Source organism: Stegodyphus dumicola, chromosome 1 (genome assembly GCF_044657685.1).
Source record: "Stegodyphus dumicola isolate Sdum_Otavi_A_Nest chromosome 1, ASM4465768v1".
NCBI classification, from domain to species: domain Eukaryota; kingdom Metazoa; phylum Arthropoda; class Arachnida; order Araneae; family Eresidae; genus Stegodyphus; species Stegodyphus dumicola.
The window spans coordinates 99,778,882-99,800,151 of record NC_140768.1 but is presented as its reverse complement, the minus strand read 5'-3'; the positions used below and the strand labels follow the sequence as shown (position 1 = coordinate 99,800,151).

Genomic DNA, 21,270 nt, shown 5'->3' with positions numbered 1-21,270 from the left:
TGAAACATGTCAGTGCAAAGTTTGTCCCATGGCTACTGAATCCAGATCAAATGGAAACTGTGTCAAATGTTTTGAAAAAAAGCACATAGGATCTGATGTTTCTTGAGACAATTGTTACTGGTGATGAGCCCTGGGTGTATGCTTATGACCTGGAGACAAAGACGCAGTCACAACGTCCTCTCCTTGACCAAAGATATCATGTCATGTCAAATCCAAAACAAAAGTGATGCTTATTGCAGCAAGTGAGCACGTGTGTGTGTTCTGATGAAGCCTACTTTAAAGGACAGTAAGTAAACGTGTGCCTGTATTGCAGTAACAAAAATTTATTAAAAAATTATGGGAACTTTTGGAGTACACATGGTATATATGAATAAAAAGATGCTATTGAATTACAAGACACACTATGTGGTACAAATTCTGAAAATTTTCTATCTTCAATTCCATAGAACATTATTACTACATTTAAAGGAAAATCTCCAATCCTTAATACAGATAAAAAATATTGCATCACATGAGGAATCAAATTTGATAAATAAATATAACTTCTGAAAAAGAATTCAAATATTTTCAGCATGTAAAATTTAGGAAAACTATATTAAAATAGCATTTTTCTAGTGCCTACCAGACCATGAAATGTACTGCTTATTTTATACGAAAATTAAGATGATTTTCAATTAGGAGACAACAGTTTGGGCAAGTTTTTATTATTATTTGTATCTAATTCTTAGAAAGAATTAACAAATAAAAAATATTTATACATATAAATGAAACAATTTTCTCGGTATTTTTCCGATAAAGACCTATGCACCACAAATGATTTTGAATAATATTTTTACTCATATTTTCAATTGCTTTATATTTTATGTTTATGATATAATTTATTTTCATACATTTTTTGCAGTGCTTGATATGTTTTCTATAAAAATGTATAGTACTGTGTTATTTACTACTACACTGTTAGAAAAAGAAGTATCACTAAACTTAATAATAGTTTTAATTGGCAATTTTACCAAATTATTGGCTATTAAATTAAATTTAATAAAGTAAATTTATTCCTACGATCCTTGTGGCTCATTGAAAATTCTTACAAAACTTTATAATGAAAAAAAAAAAAAAAAAATTAAGAATTAACTGAAAAATGAAGGAACAATTCTATATATTATTGACCCTCTGACTGGCATACCCGGCTTTATCCGGTCATGAGATTTGTTTTGTCACTTGGTATACATTACCTTATAATTTAAGATATTTTGCTTCCTTACTTTCTTTAATAATTAAAATGTCATCTTAATGAAAGTAAGTTTATGAAAGTACAGACTAAAATAAGTAATTATACAAATTTAGCTAATAAATGCTGTTTAAATAAGTTTCTTTATGACAGATCCAAAAACCCATGCCGCTCAGAAAGTTAAATCATACTAGTCACAACTTAAGAAGCATTCTAAAAGTGTACATTTAATATAAAAATCTGTAAGAGCTGTTTTCACAATTTAATTATGAAAAACCAAAAACTTTATATTATTTGAAGATAATAAATTTAAGTAGAGAATCTATATCAAGTAATGCGAAACTGGGGAAAATACTGCTCTTAAGTAAGAGAAAAAACAACGCTGAATAATAATATAGGTCTCATTTTTGCAGAAGCACATTCTGAGATTCAAACGTGATTGTCTTCTTCAAATACAGCTAAATGAAAGCTAAGCACCAGGAGAAGAAATAAAACAGATTGGTGAAATTATAAGAAAATACTAGCCCCTTGATGCTCTCTGTAACGAAGAAATGATGGAAAATAATGAAAAAAAATAGAGTAAGTGATGCTCTCTAGGAATGGAAAATGTAATCACAATTTATCAGTTTCCTGAAGGGTGGGGGGAAAACAGGTTAGAATTTGACTCTTTCACTAATATTAGGAAATTATTATGGGTATGGAGAGTCTCAAGGAAATCTAATTTGCCAACAGAGGAGATTTTCTTAATGTTTTTGGTAGAAATAAATCTTAATTTGTGGCTTATAGCCAATAATGTTGGATAACAGAGGATTTATTCATTTCCTTTTTCTTAACCATGTAAGGCATGCTACTTTTTAAAGTTGGAATTTGCATTTAAAAAAATCTGATGTGTACACCACGACTTCCTCGTAGGGAATATTAAATTATACGCATTTTTTCTTGCATTTTATTTAAACTTATTGGATTGAATTAAATCTACTTCGCCGACAGCGCATACACCACAACAGAATAAATGTATTCTTTAAAATTCACTCTAGTATTTGTTTACTATAGCGAAACTCTGGCGCTAGATTTACTTAACAGTATTATATATCGCTCATATTATAACTCATAATGCACAAAATTTATATCATTTAAAGAATAGAATTATCTAATCGCTGCCACATGTTCTATTCAAATACTATAATAAAGTTAGAACAATGTATAAAAGAAATTAAGCAAACAAAACAAAAAAGAAACAGTTTTTCACAGACCATTGAGTATTTCTCATTCAATTAATTCACTTCTCACTTCGCTAAAAGGCAAAAATACATAAAAAATTACGAAGTAAATCTTAAACACTTATTTCCTAGAAAAAATTCCGGGAAGGATTAAGCATGATTTAATTGGCATTAATAAATGAAGGCATTATCTTTGTTGTTGTGAAGCTAAGTTCCTCTAGATTGGCAACAAATCCACTAGTCTGCTGTTTCAAATGTAAACAATCAATGGCCGCCATAAAAAAAAAGGCTTAATGGCACTTAAACAACTTTAAAATTGTTGATAATTTTAAAAATATTGCACACAGATTTACAAAGGCATAAAAACCTTAACCGGAAGATAAAAACAACATAATTCAATCATTTTTAAAGCAAAAAATGCACAATTTACAAACATATAAGAGTAAAGAAACTGAGATCATTTAGCCAGGTAACAGAGTGGATATATATATATAAATATTTATATATGTTTGGTGCGGCCGATTGCAACCAAAATACGAGGTGCACATCTACGTGTTATAGCAGTCCTATATATAAAATTTCAACGTTCTGAAGCTACTCGACTTTGAGTTATGCGAGATACGTATGTACGTCCAGCTATAACGTCCGTACTGCTATAACATATATATAGGACTACTATAACGTCCGTACAAACACCACAGGTATATGTAGGACAGCTATACGTACAGGTGTATATAGGACTGCTATAACGTACGTACAGATACCACGAAAAATTCTCTTCAGAATTAATTTTAAAGCAGTTTTATAATTTTTTTGGAGGAAACGAGTCTTTTATTCTGTCCTTATGTACAGATATCACTCAAAAACATCGTTAAATTGCATTCGATAGCGGTCAAATGGATTTTTTTCGTTGAAATATGCTGCCTGAAATTTTTCGCGATTACAATACTTCCTTTTTACTTCGTACAAGGAAGTAAAAAGGTAGGCAGTCTAATTAGGCCTAGAGGAGTACATACGTAAAATTTTGTAAAGATTGCACTTATCGTTTTAATTCAGTGAGTGTGTCCTAAGCGGGCAGACTGACCAAACAGAGCTTCAAAAAGAGTGCTGAAACGAGCATTGCTGGGAAGCGTGTAAAAGAGTAAGAGATTTTGTCTATGATTAAAAAACACTAGATTCTGAATACCAGAGCAGATTTAGCATTACTCAGGGTGTGCCATGGGAAGATCTGCTACTCTACACCCCCCTTAAAAGCTTATTTTTTGTTGTATGATGATTACATGCTTATGAATTGGAAAAAAAAAAGTAACTTGGGTATATGATATTTACATTATTTACACTTTAGTCTATTTTTTTTTTTTCATCGTGGTACTTTTCTGTACATGTAAAATCTGGAAGATTTCTTTGAAAAATGAGGGTTTTAAAAAAATAAACATGGCTAAAATAGATGGACTGGCTTGTGTTGAGCTGCCATCTACTATAAATAAAGAAGGTTCAGAGTAACCTATAGTAACCTTCAAATCCTTTTTCATTTAATTTTTCTGTGCGTACAGAAGGAAATTTTTAGGTGTGCCCGGACCAGGCACACCATGTCGCAAAGGGTTAACTAAGACTTGCTTTCTGATGCAAAATTTTTAAACTTGTTTTCTTTACCTGTGTATCTCAATCCACACTGAAAGGAAATGCCGTGAAGTCTCCAAGAATTTATATCATGTCTTTCTTAAATTGCAAATAAAAACGTAATCATGCTTGATTGTTGAAAGTACTTCTATTGTAATAAAACCTACGTCAATCGCACTATATTGTATATTATTTTTTAATTTGCATGTTGATAAAATTTTTAAAAATTTTCAAAAATATATTTCTTATTTATTAATACACTTTTGTGTGATTATATAACAAATTGATGTTTTAAAGCATTAAAATTATAGTACATTATAATTTGATAGATTTGTGTAAATATTATTATAACTGCACTTTTGACATATTAGTTACCCTTGCAAAAAGTTCCTGTTGCTGCCGTAAAAGCTCTTCTTCTGGAATGCCTAGATTTTCTAAGCGAGTACTCTGTCTCCTTCTTTTGGCAGCCATAGCTTTACAGTCTTTTAAAACAGCTTCAGCTTCCTCTTTATACGAGCCAAATCCTAAGGAATCCAATGCTAAAGAAATAAATTTTAAAAAGGAGAATTGAAATGTATGCATATATGGTCCAAGACAGGTTATGCTGAGAATTTAATTCAGTTTTAAAACACGTTACAGAAATTTATACAAACATGTTCATTTGTAGACTTTATCCTATTAATTTAAATTCTATTTTGATTCAATTTTCTTATTTGAAATTAACTACTCTTCTACCATTTCTTAAGACATTTTCAAAAGAGAAATTTTAACAAACTGGTGCTGAATATTATAATAAGGAAACTCCTATAATCTGAATAGCTTAACTGCTTTTATCTGAATGTGAAAACTATTTTATAGTCATTGTATTTACTTCTTTAAAATATTTTATTCTTTTACTTCCTAGAGTTTTATTTTACTCATTTACTTCCTTCAATTACCTAGCGTTTGATATTGTTATCTAAAAATTAGGGTGTCAGCATTCATTCTTAGATCAACAAAATTTAATGTATGATTCACAGTTAAATGGCTGTAACCAGCCTTTTTACACTCGTCTGTTTTATAGAATTGCTAACAAACTGAATATACTGTTGGTCCTTCCACTATAATGATTGATAATGGTGTGCTTGCTTCCTGATTTGGAATCTGAACAAGAAAGCCTTAACTACTTTCACAGAATAAACCACCGAATAGCAACTATTGTGGGAATACTCTGCGAGCATTCTTTTTCACCGCACAAACTCTTGTCAATTTTGACTATTTTCCCAGGGTCGCCTATTCATTCTTTAGACCGTCGAAGTAAATATGGTGAACAAACCTTTCTCATAAAATTCAGTCAATTGTAGTATTTTAACTGATGTTAATCTGTTTATTGTATCACTTCAGCGACGTTAGTTCCTCTGCCCAACAGCAAATGAAACACAACTTTTCATGCACCTCCACACTTTCATTTACATATCGCTTTATCTCCTGGCTATTTAAGCACATTCGATTGTAAGGTAACATATCTTTTTCCTGGAAAAACATTATGGCATCTTCCTCACTCCTCAGTAAGCTAAAAAGTGTCGATATTTTTTTACAATGTTTAAATTTAAAAAAGTCTATTCACACGGTTGTCAAATATATCACACGGTTTGTCAAATTCAAAAAAAGCACTGTTTTTAACAATCATTAATCAACCACCTGTAATTATAATAAGCTTGATGCCGTTTTAAACTTTTAAGTTCTAATTAATAATAAAGATATTGCTAATTAGACTATATTACATCATGTTATATTTTAGCACTTTATAGTTTTAATTTTTTAGCCCAAAGAGTATTAGCCCAGAAGGGCTATTAATTTTGTTTTGGCATTTTGCATTGATTCACAATAAATGTCAGTTCACATTTCAAATTGCTGCCACCAAATATTATTGCCCTGTATTATATTTAAAGAAATTAAATAATGAAGAATCTGCATGTCATATTTTAGCACTTTATAGTTTTAACTTTTTAGCCCAAAGAGTATTAGCCCAGAAGGGCTATTAATTTCGTTTTGGCATTTTGCATTGATTCACAATAAATGTCAGTTCACATTTCAAATTGTTGCCACCAAATATTATTGCCCTGTATTTTATTTAAAGAAATTAAATAATGAAGAATCTGCATAAATGTATGTATGTTCCTTGCATTGTGATAAAACAATGGTACCTAGAGCCATCAAATTTTGAATAACGTAATCTTCCACCCAATATGGGCATTTGGAAATATATTATTAAATATTTAAGTATTTACCTAAAATCAGTAGAAAACAATAAAAGGGTAAAAAGTACAGAATGTAATATATCTAATATTCTATTGTTTGTTTACAAAATCAAAAAGAAAAATATTTTTAACCAGAAAATCAAAATTTTATTGCATCAATTTTCCCCCCTTTTTTCATCATGTAATATTAAAGAATCCCATTTTCTAATTTTTGCTTTGTTTTCATTTTCTTCAGTCAATTCACATGCTCTTCCGTTGGCATTGAATAATTCTTTGAAATATTGAAAAATTTGAATAATAAATTGGAGGTTGGGGGGTCTATAATCCGTTTGTGATATACTGCCTAAATAGCTGTGTGACACATGTATCAATGTGCGGTGGGGCCCTATCCTGCATAAAAATTGCAGAGACTAAATTGCCTTTAACACTGCGACTTAACATTGACACTAAGCAAGCTGCAGTCACACTGCATGTGACAGGTCCAGCTGTTGACAAAAAAAAAAAAAAAAAAAAAAAAAAAAGAAGAAGAATTATGAAACCAGCTGTCATACCATACCAAATGGTGACTTTAACAGAATCCAAGGGAACTAGGTAGATAACATGAGTTATTTGTAAGAAACCGATTTCCGGAATGCACACATTTTTACGATCTCGCATTGCGGTTTTACAGATGGATTTCTCCATTACATGGATGGCAAACTTAACTTTTATCGCCTTTAAATGGTAGTTTTATTTAGGTCAATGTTTCTTAAGGGTATACAATATGTTAAACCCGTGTAACAAAAGGTTAAGTTAGATTCCGACTGTTCTTTCATTTAACAATATTGCATACAGCGCTATTTCTCGCCTGATGGCGAGTTTTTGGGACTTTTTTTTTTTTGCAGAAAATAAATCCCCATGGTTTCCTTTACACGATTACCAAGTTTCATAACATTTGGTTCAGTAGTTTTCCTTTTATGACCATTTTAAAGTGGAACTTTAATTATAATCACCCTATATTTTAAGGTTCCAATAAGCCACTAAAGCATCCAGAGGTGATAGAATGTTTTGCATTATTTTATGTCTCACTAGATGCAAAGAATAAGTTTTACACGAATTCTTACATTTTTTAGCTTTATCTTCACACTGCAGTGAGAATTAATGAAAGGCAATAATTCACTTATATATAATATGCAGAAATAATTTTTAAGAGCAAGCAATTAGTTATAAGTGATTAATTAAGGCAGGTAGATAACTTTAGTCATTATGGATTTACATGGCCACTATTAAATTTTATTTATTTTTTAACAATATTTGTTATATATGCTACTGTGAACCACCGAAATCTGGATAATGCCAACTTTCACCGGTGAATGTTAACATTCACATAGTCGCTTGGTGTATGTCCGAAATATTTTCCAAATACCGTTATTTCTGACTTACACCGGTGAATGTCGACATTCACCATGTACTAATGGTGAATGTCGAACATATAAGAATATTATATTTTCTTCTCCATCAATTCAGTCGCGAAAGAACGCTTTTTAGACTTAAAATAAGAACTTAAGAACATAAGAACTTAAAACACACGGTACATTCAAAATGAGAAAGGAAAAAAAGAGAAGTTAAAAACTTAATAAATTATGTGATTCAAATCTTATTTATTGCAACGACTTAAACTATTATGACACTTTGAATTGCACAAGAGGCCCTTGCTTTTACAACTGCATTTATTTGTGGAACACTTCCTTTTGAAATGACAGCGTGTACATATACTCCTCTCTTTTCGACCTACACCATAGCATATCTGTGATTGTCGACATACACCGGTGAGGGTCCGAATGTACAAGAATTTAATTCAATATTCGAGTTTTCACCGACGTATTTGGTAAATGTTGACATTCTCTGGTGAAAGTCGACATTCTCCAATTTCGGTCTTTCAAGGTAACATATATAAACAATATATAACCTATATTTGTTTAAAAATGCCCTTTTAAAATCCCAATCTAATAAAATTTCACAGTTTAAAATACATTTTATTTATGACATTGAGTCTTAAATGATATTAGGATAATCACACATTAAAAGCTAAAAAACATTTATGTTTTGTAACAACAACACTCAACAAAATATTTTGTCTTTTCAGTTTGAAGCCTTCCCAGACATATTGGCTAACTTATGTCCTTAAGTATCTTTTCTAACAATTAGAAATAAGTCCAAATATGCAAACTAGTGTTCTCACTAGTTTCTGCATGCCTGTCAACCTCTCCACAAAGTACTTATGAGGATTTACTTGATATGGTAAAAGTTAAGAGTCCAAAACTCCCCAGCAGACGTGAAGCAAATTATTGCATGTCTGAAAGTAACTACAGAGTCAGACAAAGGTTTAAATAAGCCTCTTATTTAAAAAGAACTCAGAACATGTTCAAATGCTAACAAAATCAATTACAGTTCGTGGTGATGTAATTAAACAATAGAAGTAAAATTCTAACTAAAAATGTGGACTAGTGGCCAAAGACTATACAATTTAATTTTAATTTAAGCTGGCTCAGTAACTCTATCATAACAAATTCAAATGTTGGCATCGATAATTCAAGGACGAATAATTACAAATTATGAGAAATGGCAGGAACTAATGCAGCGAGTAAGGGAAGGTCAGAAACACACTCCACCTTAAACTCCAAAAATATATGATTATGATTTGCATTCTGGTGAGGAAATAGAAATGGGAAATTATAGTAAAGGCTGAAATTATAAACAACTGTGTAATTTACATAATAATAACTGCATATATGTTTGAAAAATAATTTTCTTTCTCTTCATGTATTCAGTTTCTTTCTTCAACATGTTTCCTTTTCATTTTAGAATTTTTGGATTTAGTTAAAGATTTCTGTTAATTAAAAAAAAACTGAATGCATTTAGGATGTACAGGAAAAGCTGTTAATTGTTTTTTAGTAATATTCATTCAGAAGAAATATGAAAAATATATGATAAGGGTCGGTTATGCAGCTAGCGTGGCAGAATTTTTAGAATTTAATGACACACCAAGCAACAAAATCTAGAAATGGGAAAACTTTTAAAGTTTAGGATCCACAGAGGATTTTAGAGTTTAGGATCAGGTGGGAAAATGCCTAGAGCCAGCCCCGTGCATGATGCACTAAGACATACTAGATTAATCTTTTAAATTGCCAGTTTTCAATTTCTACATTAGTAAAAAAATTCCTTTCTATAACGCCTGTCCATGTGATACGTTCAGAAGCATTTCTGCCATTTTCCATGCTTGTGTCTAGTGAAAAGTAGAGGAAATAAGGAAAGATAAACATATTAAGGAAAAGATTCTAGTATCAGAAGTAAAATATTCAAATATTATGTTTTCATTATTCTTCCATTGTTTATCACATTTTTCTGAAAACTTCTAGAATCGTGGGTCTATAAACCTTGCCTTCAAATTCTTCTAAACTTTCCACGCTGCAATGTCTATAATTCTAAAGAAAAATTACCCTTATCAATTCTGTAACAGCAAAAAGGCAGAAATATTTTGGGGAAAAAAAGTGTAAAATTAATTTTTTAGACAAAAATGATTCTGAGAATTCTGAATATTCTTAAACAATTACACGGGGGAAAACTCTTACTATGAAAAAATTAAAAAGAAGACATTTTTCATTAATTACGCAACTATTTTGTTTTTGCTAGAACTGTTTCATAAATTTTTTATTTTTCAGATTCAAAATATTGTTACGAAATGTAACTGCACGGTAAGATGGCTTCCCCGCAAAGCAGTTTTAGGGTTGCCATAAAATAGCAAGGAAGGCAGGGTTGCCATGTTTGGCGACAGAATTGGCGATATGTGATGGATGGAGAACCTTCTGGAACGAATTCTTAATCGTTTAGCCCAGAATGTTCTCGAACACAAGCCTATATAAACCCTGCTGGTCCGCAGTCAGTTAGTGCCTCGTCGAGAGGGCGAGTCAGTGTGTGCCTCACATAGAGTGCGAAACAGTTAGTATCGAGTTTGTGTCTCGTCTAGTCAATCCCTGCGGAGTCAATCGAGTTGACAGCCAGTGACGAGTGGGTCATTGAGTGCACCGAAAGAGTCTCCAAGAATATCTTCCAAGCAAAGTGTATCGCGGTTAGTGCATCGTCGAGAGAGCGTGTTGAGCTCTGGGAACGACTGAACCAAAGAGTCGGGAGCTGAGCTCTGTGTGTCGTCGAGTGCATCGCGAGTTGTAGCGTGGATTCTTGAGAGCACGTGGAGTTCCGAGAACAACCAATGTCTCCACTGTTATTGCCTGAGAGTGTGAAGACTGTGCTGCTAATTGTTCCAGTGAGTAGTAGATCTTCGACGACTGTAAAGCTGTCCTGATTCGACGACTGTAAAAACGTGTTTTGGAACTGTCCTGACAATACTGGCTAATAAAGTGTGTTTCGATACTTCATCAAATAGTGTAGTCATTATTCACTCCAAATCCATACGAACACCATACGAACGTGAAGAAAGAAAATAACATAACAACTGGTGTCAGAAGTGGAATTTGCGAGTGAATGCCACTGACCCGCCTGCAGGCAAAAGCCATGGCAGAGGAAACGGAGACATTGATGGACTTCTTAGCCGAGATGAGGGCTGAGATGAAAGCTGGACAGGAAGAGATGAGAGCCAAGATAAAAGCCAGAAATGAAGAGATGAAGGCTGAAATGAAAGCCGGACTGGCTGAGATAAAAGCCGGATATGATGAGATAAAAGCTGGATATAAAGAGATGACACCTGAGATCAAAGCCGGACTGAAAGAGATGAACGGATATGATGAGATAAATGATGGATATAAAGAGATGCCAGCTGTGATCGTATCTGAAGAATCAAAGGGTGAAGAAATCAAGGAAGTAGCAAATGAACTGTCTGAGGAAGATCAAGAAATGAAAGATAAAACAACTAACGGGATTAAAGAAGAGTGAAAACATGAAGAAATAATAAACGGGAAAGAAGTTCCTGATACACAAATGCTTGAAGTAGGGATGGGAAAACGCGAAAATGCGACAGTAAAGTTGGTAGAAATTGATAGTGAGGTTATGAAGTCGCAGTTAGCGAGTATTGAACCATCTGAAAATGCATGTAATCCAGAGATGAGAGAAGTTGATGAGCAACTTAAGCAGTGTGCTCCAGTATTGCAAGAAAATTCACCCACTTTGCAAACTATATGTGCGTCTCATAGTGCAGATTTTGCAGACAAGGACTTGATTCTAAACCAGGATACTTGTAAAGAATTGGATTCTGCTCATAACTCTAATGCAAACATCGGAAATGGTTTTCAGGAAATAGAGGTAAATCTGCAAGTACCAGCTGCCGAAAATACCGAGGTGAACTGTATCCACGGTGGGAATAAACTACAGAGTGGTGAACGAACTGTTTTAGATTTTCCTTTGGATGAAAAGTCTGAAAGAACTGAATCTCCAGGCTGTGATATGCAAAACAGAAATACATCTGCGAACTGCAGTGGAAAAGTATTTGACCCAGGTATAAATTAATGTAAAGACTGAGATTGAATTTCTTTATGAACTTTAATTTGTATAATTTAAAATTGTTGTGTTTAATTTGTGTGTATAACTTGTACATAGTGTAAATATTTGTTTCTTTAGTTATGTTACCTGTATGTTTTAAAACGTTTTGTTTATATAGAATTTGGCTTCTGACCAAGGGTTGTTCTGCCCGGGATGTACAGTCCTTGGGAGGAGGCAGTGTTACAAAATGTAAAGGCACAGTAAGATGGCTTCTCTGCAAAGCAGTTTTAGGGTTGCCATAAAATAGCAAGGAAGGCAGGGTTGACACATTTGGTGAGAAATCATACATGGAGTTTCGAGAACGACCAAGCAGAGTTGGAAGCTGTACTCTAGTGCTTTGCAGTGAAGCTGTCTCTACCGTTATTGCCTGAGAGTGTGAAGGCTGTATCGCTGATTGTTCCAGCGAGTAGTAGATCTTCGACGACTGTAAAGATGTCCTGATTCGACGACTGTAAAAACGTGTTTTGGAGCTCGACTGACAATACTGGCTAATAAAGTATGTTTCAATACTTCATCAAGTAGTGTCGTCATTATTCACTGCAAATCCATACGAACGTGATGAAGAAAATAATGTAACAATATTATATAAGTGGCCAAAATGGAACTTTATATAATATGACAGCGAAAAATAAAAAATTTTTCATTTTAATGTTATTTTTTAAACATAATGTTGATATATTACATTTATTTTAGTGAAATTTATCAAAATTACAATGTTTAAAAAAAAAATCATTGAAAAATTCCCAGATCTTGGAATTAAAATTTTTCTTTAGAAACTGAACTTAAAATCATCAAAATGTTGATAAGTCGCTAAATTTAGAACCGTTTAATAAAAGAATTCACATCCCTAAAAGCGAAAAGTTGTGAGCTCTTCATTAGAAAAAATGAAAAGATTTTGAGATGCTTATGTTTCACTTCTTGCTCAGAAACTTGAGTATTCCGCCATTTATATTAGAAATAGGAACAAATTACAACCCATGAACTCATTCAAAAGATAACCATATTAATAACCATATTTGTCAGTAAATCTCCAAAAATATTCCTCCAAAATGCTAATTTACGCTCAAAATGGCAGTCGCAAAAACAGAAATTTCAGATGATTAAAATTATAGACCTTCTGCAGATTTTGGCCGAAGTTAAGGACTTTTAAGGACCAAAAATCGATTCTAAAAACTCTAAGGACTTTTAAGGACCATACAAATCCTGCTTTCTTCTTCATAAGCCTGTTCTTCTACGCCAGCGGTCGGCAAACCTTCGCTCGCCAGTCAAATGTTGCTCTTTGGCTCCTTGCATGTGGCTCTTCCACAAAATAGCACATGTGGTGGCAAGTGTATGTAAAAGCAAGAAAATCTTGAAAATAGAATACAAAAGCCATCAAATTTTATACGAGCATGAAAACAACTGAAAAAATATTCGCCAATATATTATTCCCAGGAATTTTTTTTGCATCGATTTCGCTGTTTTGATTGTACTGATTATACATCAACTTGCGCTGTCGCAGTAACTATCATATGCCAAATTTTAACTAATGAAATGCTTTGAATTAATATACCATTCAGTGGCAAAGGTCAAACAAGTGGAGAGGATATAGCAAATGCTGTAATTGGGTGCATTGGAAAACATTATATTCCACTCGATAAAACTCTCTCAAATCAAACAAGGGGGGGGGCGAAAAGTGTGATTGGCGTAAAAAACAAGTTTGTTGCTATTTTGAAAGAAAAAAATCAATCGCAAGATACCTACTTACCATTGTCTCATTCATCAAGAAGTGCTCTGTGTGCAGATATTCCAGAAGAAATTTGCAAAATTATAGAATTGGTGATTAAGCTTATTAACTCTATTATAGCTAAAGCTCTTAATCATTGCCAGTTTAAAGAATTTTTAGTTGAAATGGAGAGTGAGTACGCAGATCTTCTGCTGCATAACAAAGGAAGTTGGTTATCAATAGGAACTATTTTGAAACATTTTGCATTCTTATTAGCAGAAATTAAAGCATTTCTCCTTGAAAAGGGTATTTATTATCCAGAACTAGCAAACGATCAGTGGATCCAAAAATTTTATTTCATGGTAGGCATTACGTCTCATCTAAACCAGCTTAATCAAAAACTACAGGGAAAAGGAAACACAATTTTTTCGATGTTAGAAGAAGCTATTTCATTTGAAAACAAATCATCTCTTTTTTGGCTCTCAAGATTTTGAAACAGAGACTTTGATTCAGTTTCCAAACCTGTTGAAACATCGCCAAGAAAATAATTCTGATATTGACATTTGCCATTTCAAGTTTTTCTCAGCAGGTTTCATGAATTTAGAAGCAACAATAAGATGTTAGCCTTAGTATTCACGACTTGTATAATCAGCTTAAAAAACTAGCATTTGCTGTTCTTTCCTTATTTGGGTCTACCTATTCATGCGAATAATCATTTTTATTTGTCAAATACCAGTTACATCGGCCATTAAACTCCTTGCTTGCCAATAGCGCCGAAACTTACAAGAAAATTTTATTAGTGCTTCACACTCATCCAAATGTTCCGCCTTCATTGGCTCTCCACTATTACATAAAGCACACAACGGCGAATGGGCTAGTCCAATGCGAAATAAATGATTCTGTAGACAGTCATGCCCCATCAATCGTCTAAAAGATGCAATGCGAATAATAATTTTCAAGCCTGAACCTTATCTAGAGTAAATTGAGAAGCTGTCTTATTGATAAGAACTTGAAATTATGTTTAAAATTATAAACAACATACAAGCCTGAGTTGCAGAAACTTTTCAAGAAAATGCAAGGCCATTGTTCACATTAGTGTTTGTTAGTCATCATCATGATTTAAGATTTTGGATACCTTACAATTTTATTTTATCAATAAATAGTATCATTATTAAGTGTAATATTAAGTTTTATTTGACATACCTACATAGTTGAATTAAAAAACTGAAGTAGTAAGTTAATTTTAGGGAACATTGTAGAGTGAAAAAACGATGTAGTGTTGAAAATTGAAAATGGTATATTAAGATGGTTTAAACATATAGTGAGAATGAACGAAAGAAGATACATAAAATGAGTATACAAGACAAGTGTGGATGGCAAAGCTGGAATAGGGTCGAACTCAATGAATGTACATTGATGAAACCTAGGGCTTTCTTAGTAAAAGCCAGCATAAGAGTACCCTAACTAAAAATATACCTACAAATATAATTTAAGTCTAAAAAATGTACCTCTCAAAAGAGGCTTCAGTCGTTGAGTTTGTCATACTACCACTGTACTAAGCTGATGAGAGATTCGTCATCAAGAGGCTGAGATTTCATTTGAATACACCCCATGACAGTGGTAGCATCCGAGTCAAAGCCTAAATCATGTTTGAGTTTTACAATATCTGTCGAGATTATATCCATATGAAAATTAAAGCTGCAAAAATGTGCAATGAGAAAAAAACATATTTCCACACACTTTTCATATTTTCACTCACTTCATTCAATCTACATCCGATATTTTTCAATAGCATTTCGGACATTGTAATTTTAATGTAATCAAAAATGGGGCGTTTTCACTAGAGGTTGCTCTGATTGCCTGTAAAAGCATCTTTCTGAAATGCAAAAATGCCTCTTGATGAACTGGCACATTATATAATAATAATACTTTAAAGGCTATGTTTTATTTTTCATAGTAACTTTTAATGAAGGAACGAAAATAATCTTTACATTGACTTTCAAATACTTTAGTAACCCAACCTTTCTTATCAGAATGTCAAACTTATATTTTTTTTATCTTACACAATCTTTCAAAGTGAAGACATTTATTTTTTTATCTCTTGAAATTCTGGTACTGTCCTCATAATAATTTACAAGAAAAGTGTATATTTAAAAATTTGCACTTGTTTGGTTTATTGCAACTAGTATCACATTTTTGTTTTTCATTCATCATAAATGATTTTAAAAAAGTATTAAAAGAGCATTCCAGGTGGCATGATTTAGATAGTGAAAATGACAACTGGGATGATGTGATATGGCTATCGTAGAGACTGAAGATAAGTTCCCTCTGCGAGTTTCTCACATCTTTGGTGAATGCACATACATGCATGACAAATCAGCACTGTTCATTTGGGAAGTACATATTTTAGGGGGAACATTTATGCCACACTATTTGGCACAAAATATTTCCGAATTAAAGAACAATGAATGAAACGGTACTGAATGGAATATACAGTACAAAGTCCATAATCCAGACTCGTCGGCACTTCGGCGAGTCCGGATTAAGAGCTATTCCAGATTATAGATCTTCAATTTAAATCTGGTAAGATAACATGCAGAAATAATACAATTAAAAAAATATGAAATCGTAATTTATGAAATAAAAAGCAATTATGATCTAATCCAAAAAAAAAAGAAGCTTAATATTTATTTGTTTACTTTATTAAACATTTCTTTCAATGTAAGTTGTTTAAGTTGCTTCGTTTTTTGTGCTAAATGCGCATGCGTAAAGCATTCAGAAAAAAAAAAAAAAAGGTTTGTGGCTTTGAGGTTTGGATTATAGATTTTTCCGGATAATGTACATCCGGATTACAGACTTTGTACTGTATCACTCAAATTACTACTCACACTATAGTGGAGTCAGCACTGAGTGAAGCTGCAACATGCAAGGTATTCTTGTACAGTGAAAAATCAGAGATCCAGACTTGTCAGACTTCGATGATTTCAGATTTGGGATCATCAGTTTAAATCTAATAAGATGACTTGTAAAAATTATAAAATTAAAAATATGAAATAGTAGTTTATGAAATAATGAAGCATTTATGACTTAATTAAAATTAAAAAAAAAAACTCAATATTTATTTGTTTATTTTATTAAACATTTCTTTTAATATAGGTTATTTAAGCTGCCTTTTATTTTTTACTCTAATACTTTCTCTTCAGTTTTATAGAGACAATTATGATCTAAAGGGTATCAAAATTTACAAAAAGAAAAAGCTTAATATTTATTTGTTTACTTTATTAAACATTTCTTTGAATGTAAGTTGTTTAAGTTGCTTCGTTTCATGTGATAATACTTCCTCTTTAATTCTATTAAACAAACATAATTTCTTGTTTAGTTACAAAGTTCTGCTGTTCAAGTCCTATAATTGCTGTGTCGAGAATACCGACTAATTTGTCAATCGAAATTTTTTCGTTTTCAATAACCTCTGTTACTTTCTTCACCATCGGAAGTGAATTATAATGACGAGGAACTTGTTTTAAATTATATCAAAGATGGAGTACATCGAGATGAAATACTACATTTAGTAAGGAATTATAAGCCAAATAAAATAAAAACATCTGCCATGAAGATAAGGATAGTGCTGACAGATCAACTTCCAATTCATTGCGTGCCGCGGCGTTCCCCCCGCCGAGCAGCGTGAAATTGATAAACAGATTTCGGATTTCGAAATATACTTTCGCTTTAGATCCTTTACATATTAGCAAATATATATCGGAAATTCTATTTGATATAATTGAAAGTTCAAGCTTACTTTTATAAAATTGCTCTAACAGTCTGCAAAAAATAATAAGCCGGATCCAATTCGAAGATTAAGGAACAACGCAATCTGCAACATTAACTGAATTAGATAATTTTAGCTTAGCTTATACCGTCCGTTATACATTAAATGCACATGCGCATATTCGCAGCCTTAAAGGTCTTATGCGCACACATAAACGCCTATGCACATAAGTCAACGTGACGCATGCGCAGAAAGTTTGTAGCTAGCTTTGAGGTCCGGATTATAGATCATTCCGGGTTATGGGTGTCCGAATTAACGACTTTTGACTGTACCATCGTTCAAGCCCTGTAATTGCAGCGTCGATAATTACATCTAAATTACTGATCGAATTTTTTTTCTTCTCAACAGTTGTCACATTTTTCCCCGTCGGTAATAACATTTCCTAGATTTAGAAGGGCCCTTTCGCTGTCCGTTAACTGGTTGATAGATTGGGGCATTACCACTGCAATGAAAATCTTCTGTTATGATATCATCATTTATTATCACTTCTCCACATTTCTTCACAAATTCTATTAAGTGGAAAATTTTGCTTTTTTTTTTTTTTTTCTTTTATCAATACCTGAAAAGCTTCAAATTCATGGTTATCATCATTAAATTTAGCTACACGCTACTGCCAATGTGACTGGCAGCTAAAGACATTCTGAGGCACTAAATTTAGCTTGCTTCTATTGCATGCTAACGACGTTAAGTTGGAATTGTATTAGTTAAGTTATTTATTTTTACTTACACCCATATCCTACATAAGCATTTATCTGAGTCCCGAATAAATAAATTTCCACATATACTGATGGCTTATCCAAGACAGGCATTAGACATTTTGTGGCCCAGTGCAGTTTCTGTGGCTCCTGAATTCTGTTGTCAGGCAGATCCTCTAATTCTAAAAAATTTTCACCTTTAATTTTTGCCTCCCAGTGCTTTCACTAATAAAAGCTTTGTCATTCCTTAATTTTGTTGCTAGGTGCTTCTCTAAATTCATACATAACATTTTAATAAATAAACATTTCACATTTCCTAAATTCTTCCGCCTGGTGCAACCACGCCAGCTTTGATGCCAGTTCTGGGCTTCTGAATAACAAATCAGTTATTCTCAATTCAAAAAGCATTAAATGCAACCTTTTGGCCAATGAATATCATTTAAAAATCTATTTTTTACATATACTATAAATTGTTCAGCAGGTGTAAATTCAAAAACATTCCACGTAGAATATTTTGGTTTCAAGATCTAAGCCAAGCAAAAAGGCAGCTATGGAACCAAATTTTTTATCATACAGATTTGCTTATTAGCAATCATTTATTAATGATTTTTTCTTCAGTATGAAGATATTTTATCTAGCGTCAAAATGAAATAAAGAATCGGAAGTCTCCACACGTTTTATCAAGAAAAAATATCAAAATGTGCAAGTGTTTTAAAAAAAAAAAAAGAAGATTGCTGGTAATCCAGATCTTAGATCATTCTAGATATTCAACATCAGGATTTCAAGATTTACAAAAAGAGAGGGAAAGGAAAGAAAATGAATGACAAGAAAGGAAAAAAGCTGATCTACTGCATAATAGATCAGCAATCTTTTAGACAAACTAATGAAAAAGTAACATCACATGCCATCTATAAATCCACCACATTTATATATAATTAATAAAACACTTTAACTTGATTTTGTATTAACACGTTTCCAAAAAATTATATAACTATTCAATTTTTTGATAACTATTAGTATTTTAATATAAATAGCAATATACATAGAAGGCATATTTGACAGAATCTAAGTTATGAATACAATGCTTTGAAATTTTATTAATAAGACCAATTAATTTATTAAAAATCTAATATTCTAAACAGCAAAATTAAGTAAATTAAAATATATTAACAAAATTTTAGTACAAATAATCATAATTCTATATTAATCCGAGTCATTCATAAATAATGAGACCTTTGCCCTTGGTTCTCTTAAATTAGTACACTGGCATGTTTAGCTTTACACAGGCTAGATGTTAGCAATTTCAGGTAAAAGTATAGTTTAGGGTACCTATTGGCGAAACTTTGCGATTTTTGGCGGTACATGGATACCGATTTTGTGCAATTCTTTAAATTGTTATTTTGGCTTGCATAAAAATCGCCACTACACAAAGCCAAAATAACAAGACAAACAATTGCACAAACTCAGTATCCATGTACACATCGACTTATTTTCACTTAAAAAAAAACCCCGAATTGCACAAAAATGGCATTGCGCTCTTCTTTGACTTTATCCATGTACATGTCGACCTATTTTCACTTAAAAAAAAAAAAAAATCCCAGGATTGCACAAACTTGCCAGAATTGCACAAACTTGCATTGTGCACTCCCTTTACTTTGTCCATGTACACATCGATATATTTTCACTTAAAAAGTCAAAGGAGCACCAAAGTCTACAATATAGGCAAACAAAAAATACATAATCTCAATAAAATACATTTTAAACCAAACAGTAAAATAACATAAAAAAGGTAAAACGTGTTATACATTTAAGCACTACCAAAAGCAAATATTCACTTACCATGATGTTCGAGTTCGCTTCGTACACCTAGAGCCAGTTAAACATCAAAATATCAATCATACTCAAATGACTTTTTTCAAACCAGATACTCTTTCTGATCGAACGCTTCACATAGTGACCATCTGAACTTTTCTTCCTACAAACCCATCCAATTCCATCTAAATGGTTTTAACACACATCACAAAAACGCTTACAAAACATCCCATGATTTAAAATTTCCCAGAATCATGCACCTGATTACATCACAATAGGTTTTCCATAACATTCAACTAATTAGGCTACCATAAATGAAACAACAACTTGGCGATAAATCAGACATCTTCGCCATAATACAAGGGGTACCTTAGAGTCTACTCTACCCCAACTTCAGTATGAATTCAAAGTGGTTTGCATATGTGATAAAATTTGTGGTACTTAAGGTATTATTCTGTCAACTGTTGGCACAAATTTCAGCAATGGTTGCCAATCAGCAATTGCTACTGCGGAATTCTAAAAGATAGGGTCATAAATCTTGCTACTCAGCCAGTTGACGAAATAATACGTTAGCGCCAAATTTGTTTATATGCGAAAAGCACATTTTTGTTTTAAGAACAAATTACAACTGTTTGTTGAAATGCAAATAAGTTTCTTTTTCATAAACATGCAATTTTTATTAACTTATTCATCAAATCTCCTCCAAAGTCTAACAATTTTTACTTTGAAAAGATGCAAAACAGGAATTATGTACTCATTAAATTGAAGAATTAACTAATGTTTAATAGAAATTTGATTTTTTATGTTATCATAATTGCTTTTCCAATTTGCTCAATGTGGCACAAAAAAAATTCCCCTCCGTGATGTGCTTGTTCTCAGTTGCCAATACCAATTTTACATCACACTTTATGGACGAATCAGAGTTCTTTAATCCAAAAGGGAGGATTACACGTTTCATATATAAATTTGCCCTGTAAAAACAAATTTCTGTGCACGTTTGTTCCACTACTTTCCGGAAAATTTCGATCGTGATTTTAGCTAATAAGCATTTAGAAACAATTTCGCACCTAATCTTCGTCATGATTAAGCACTTTTGTAAGAATATTTGGCTGATCTTTAGAATATGGTAACTGGTAGTTTGGCGACATTTTGGAGGCGATAAAGGTTACTACCTGGGACTTTGGTAATAATGTGAGCAGTACTCAGTTCCGATTATGCATTATTTTGTGTGAGGGAAATGAGAGATCATGGGATATGTCATGTGATATTAATGGACGAATTACGGTTCTTTAATCGGAAAAAAGGGGAAATCGGGAAAAAATCTGGAAATTTTGTATTTGGCTTTATTCTGTGTTGTGTGAAACAATGTTCGTTAATTTTTGGATCCCATGG

At 32.4% G+C, this 21,270-nt stretch overlaps 1 protein-coding gene across 2 annotated transcripts in view; it reads right to left on the bottom strand.

Moving 5' to 3' along the window:
* Positions 1-21,270, bottom strand: part of NC2beta (negative cofactor 2beta) — a 35,849-nt gene that overhangs the window by 3,604 nt on the left and 10,975 nt on the right. For both annotated transcript variants that reach the window (XM_035349954.2, XM_035349953.2), the window contains exon 3: positions 4,444-4,607. In XM_035349954.2, the coding sequence (XP_035205845.1) occupies positions 4,444-4,607 (164 nt within the window). The remainder of the gene's footprint in view (positions 1-4,443; positions 4,608-21,270) is intronic.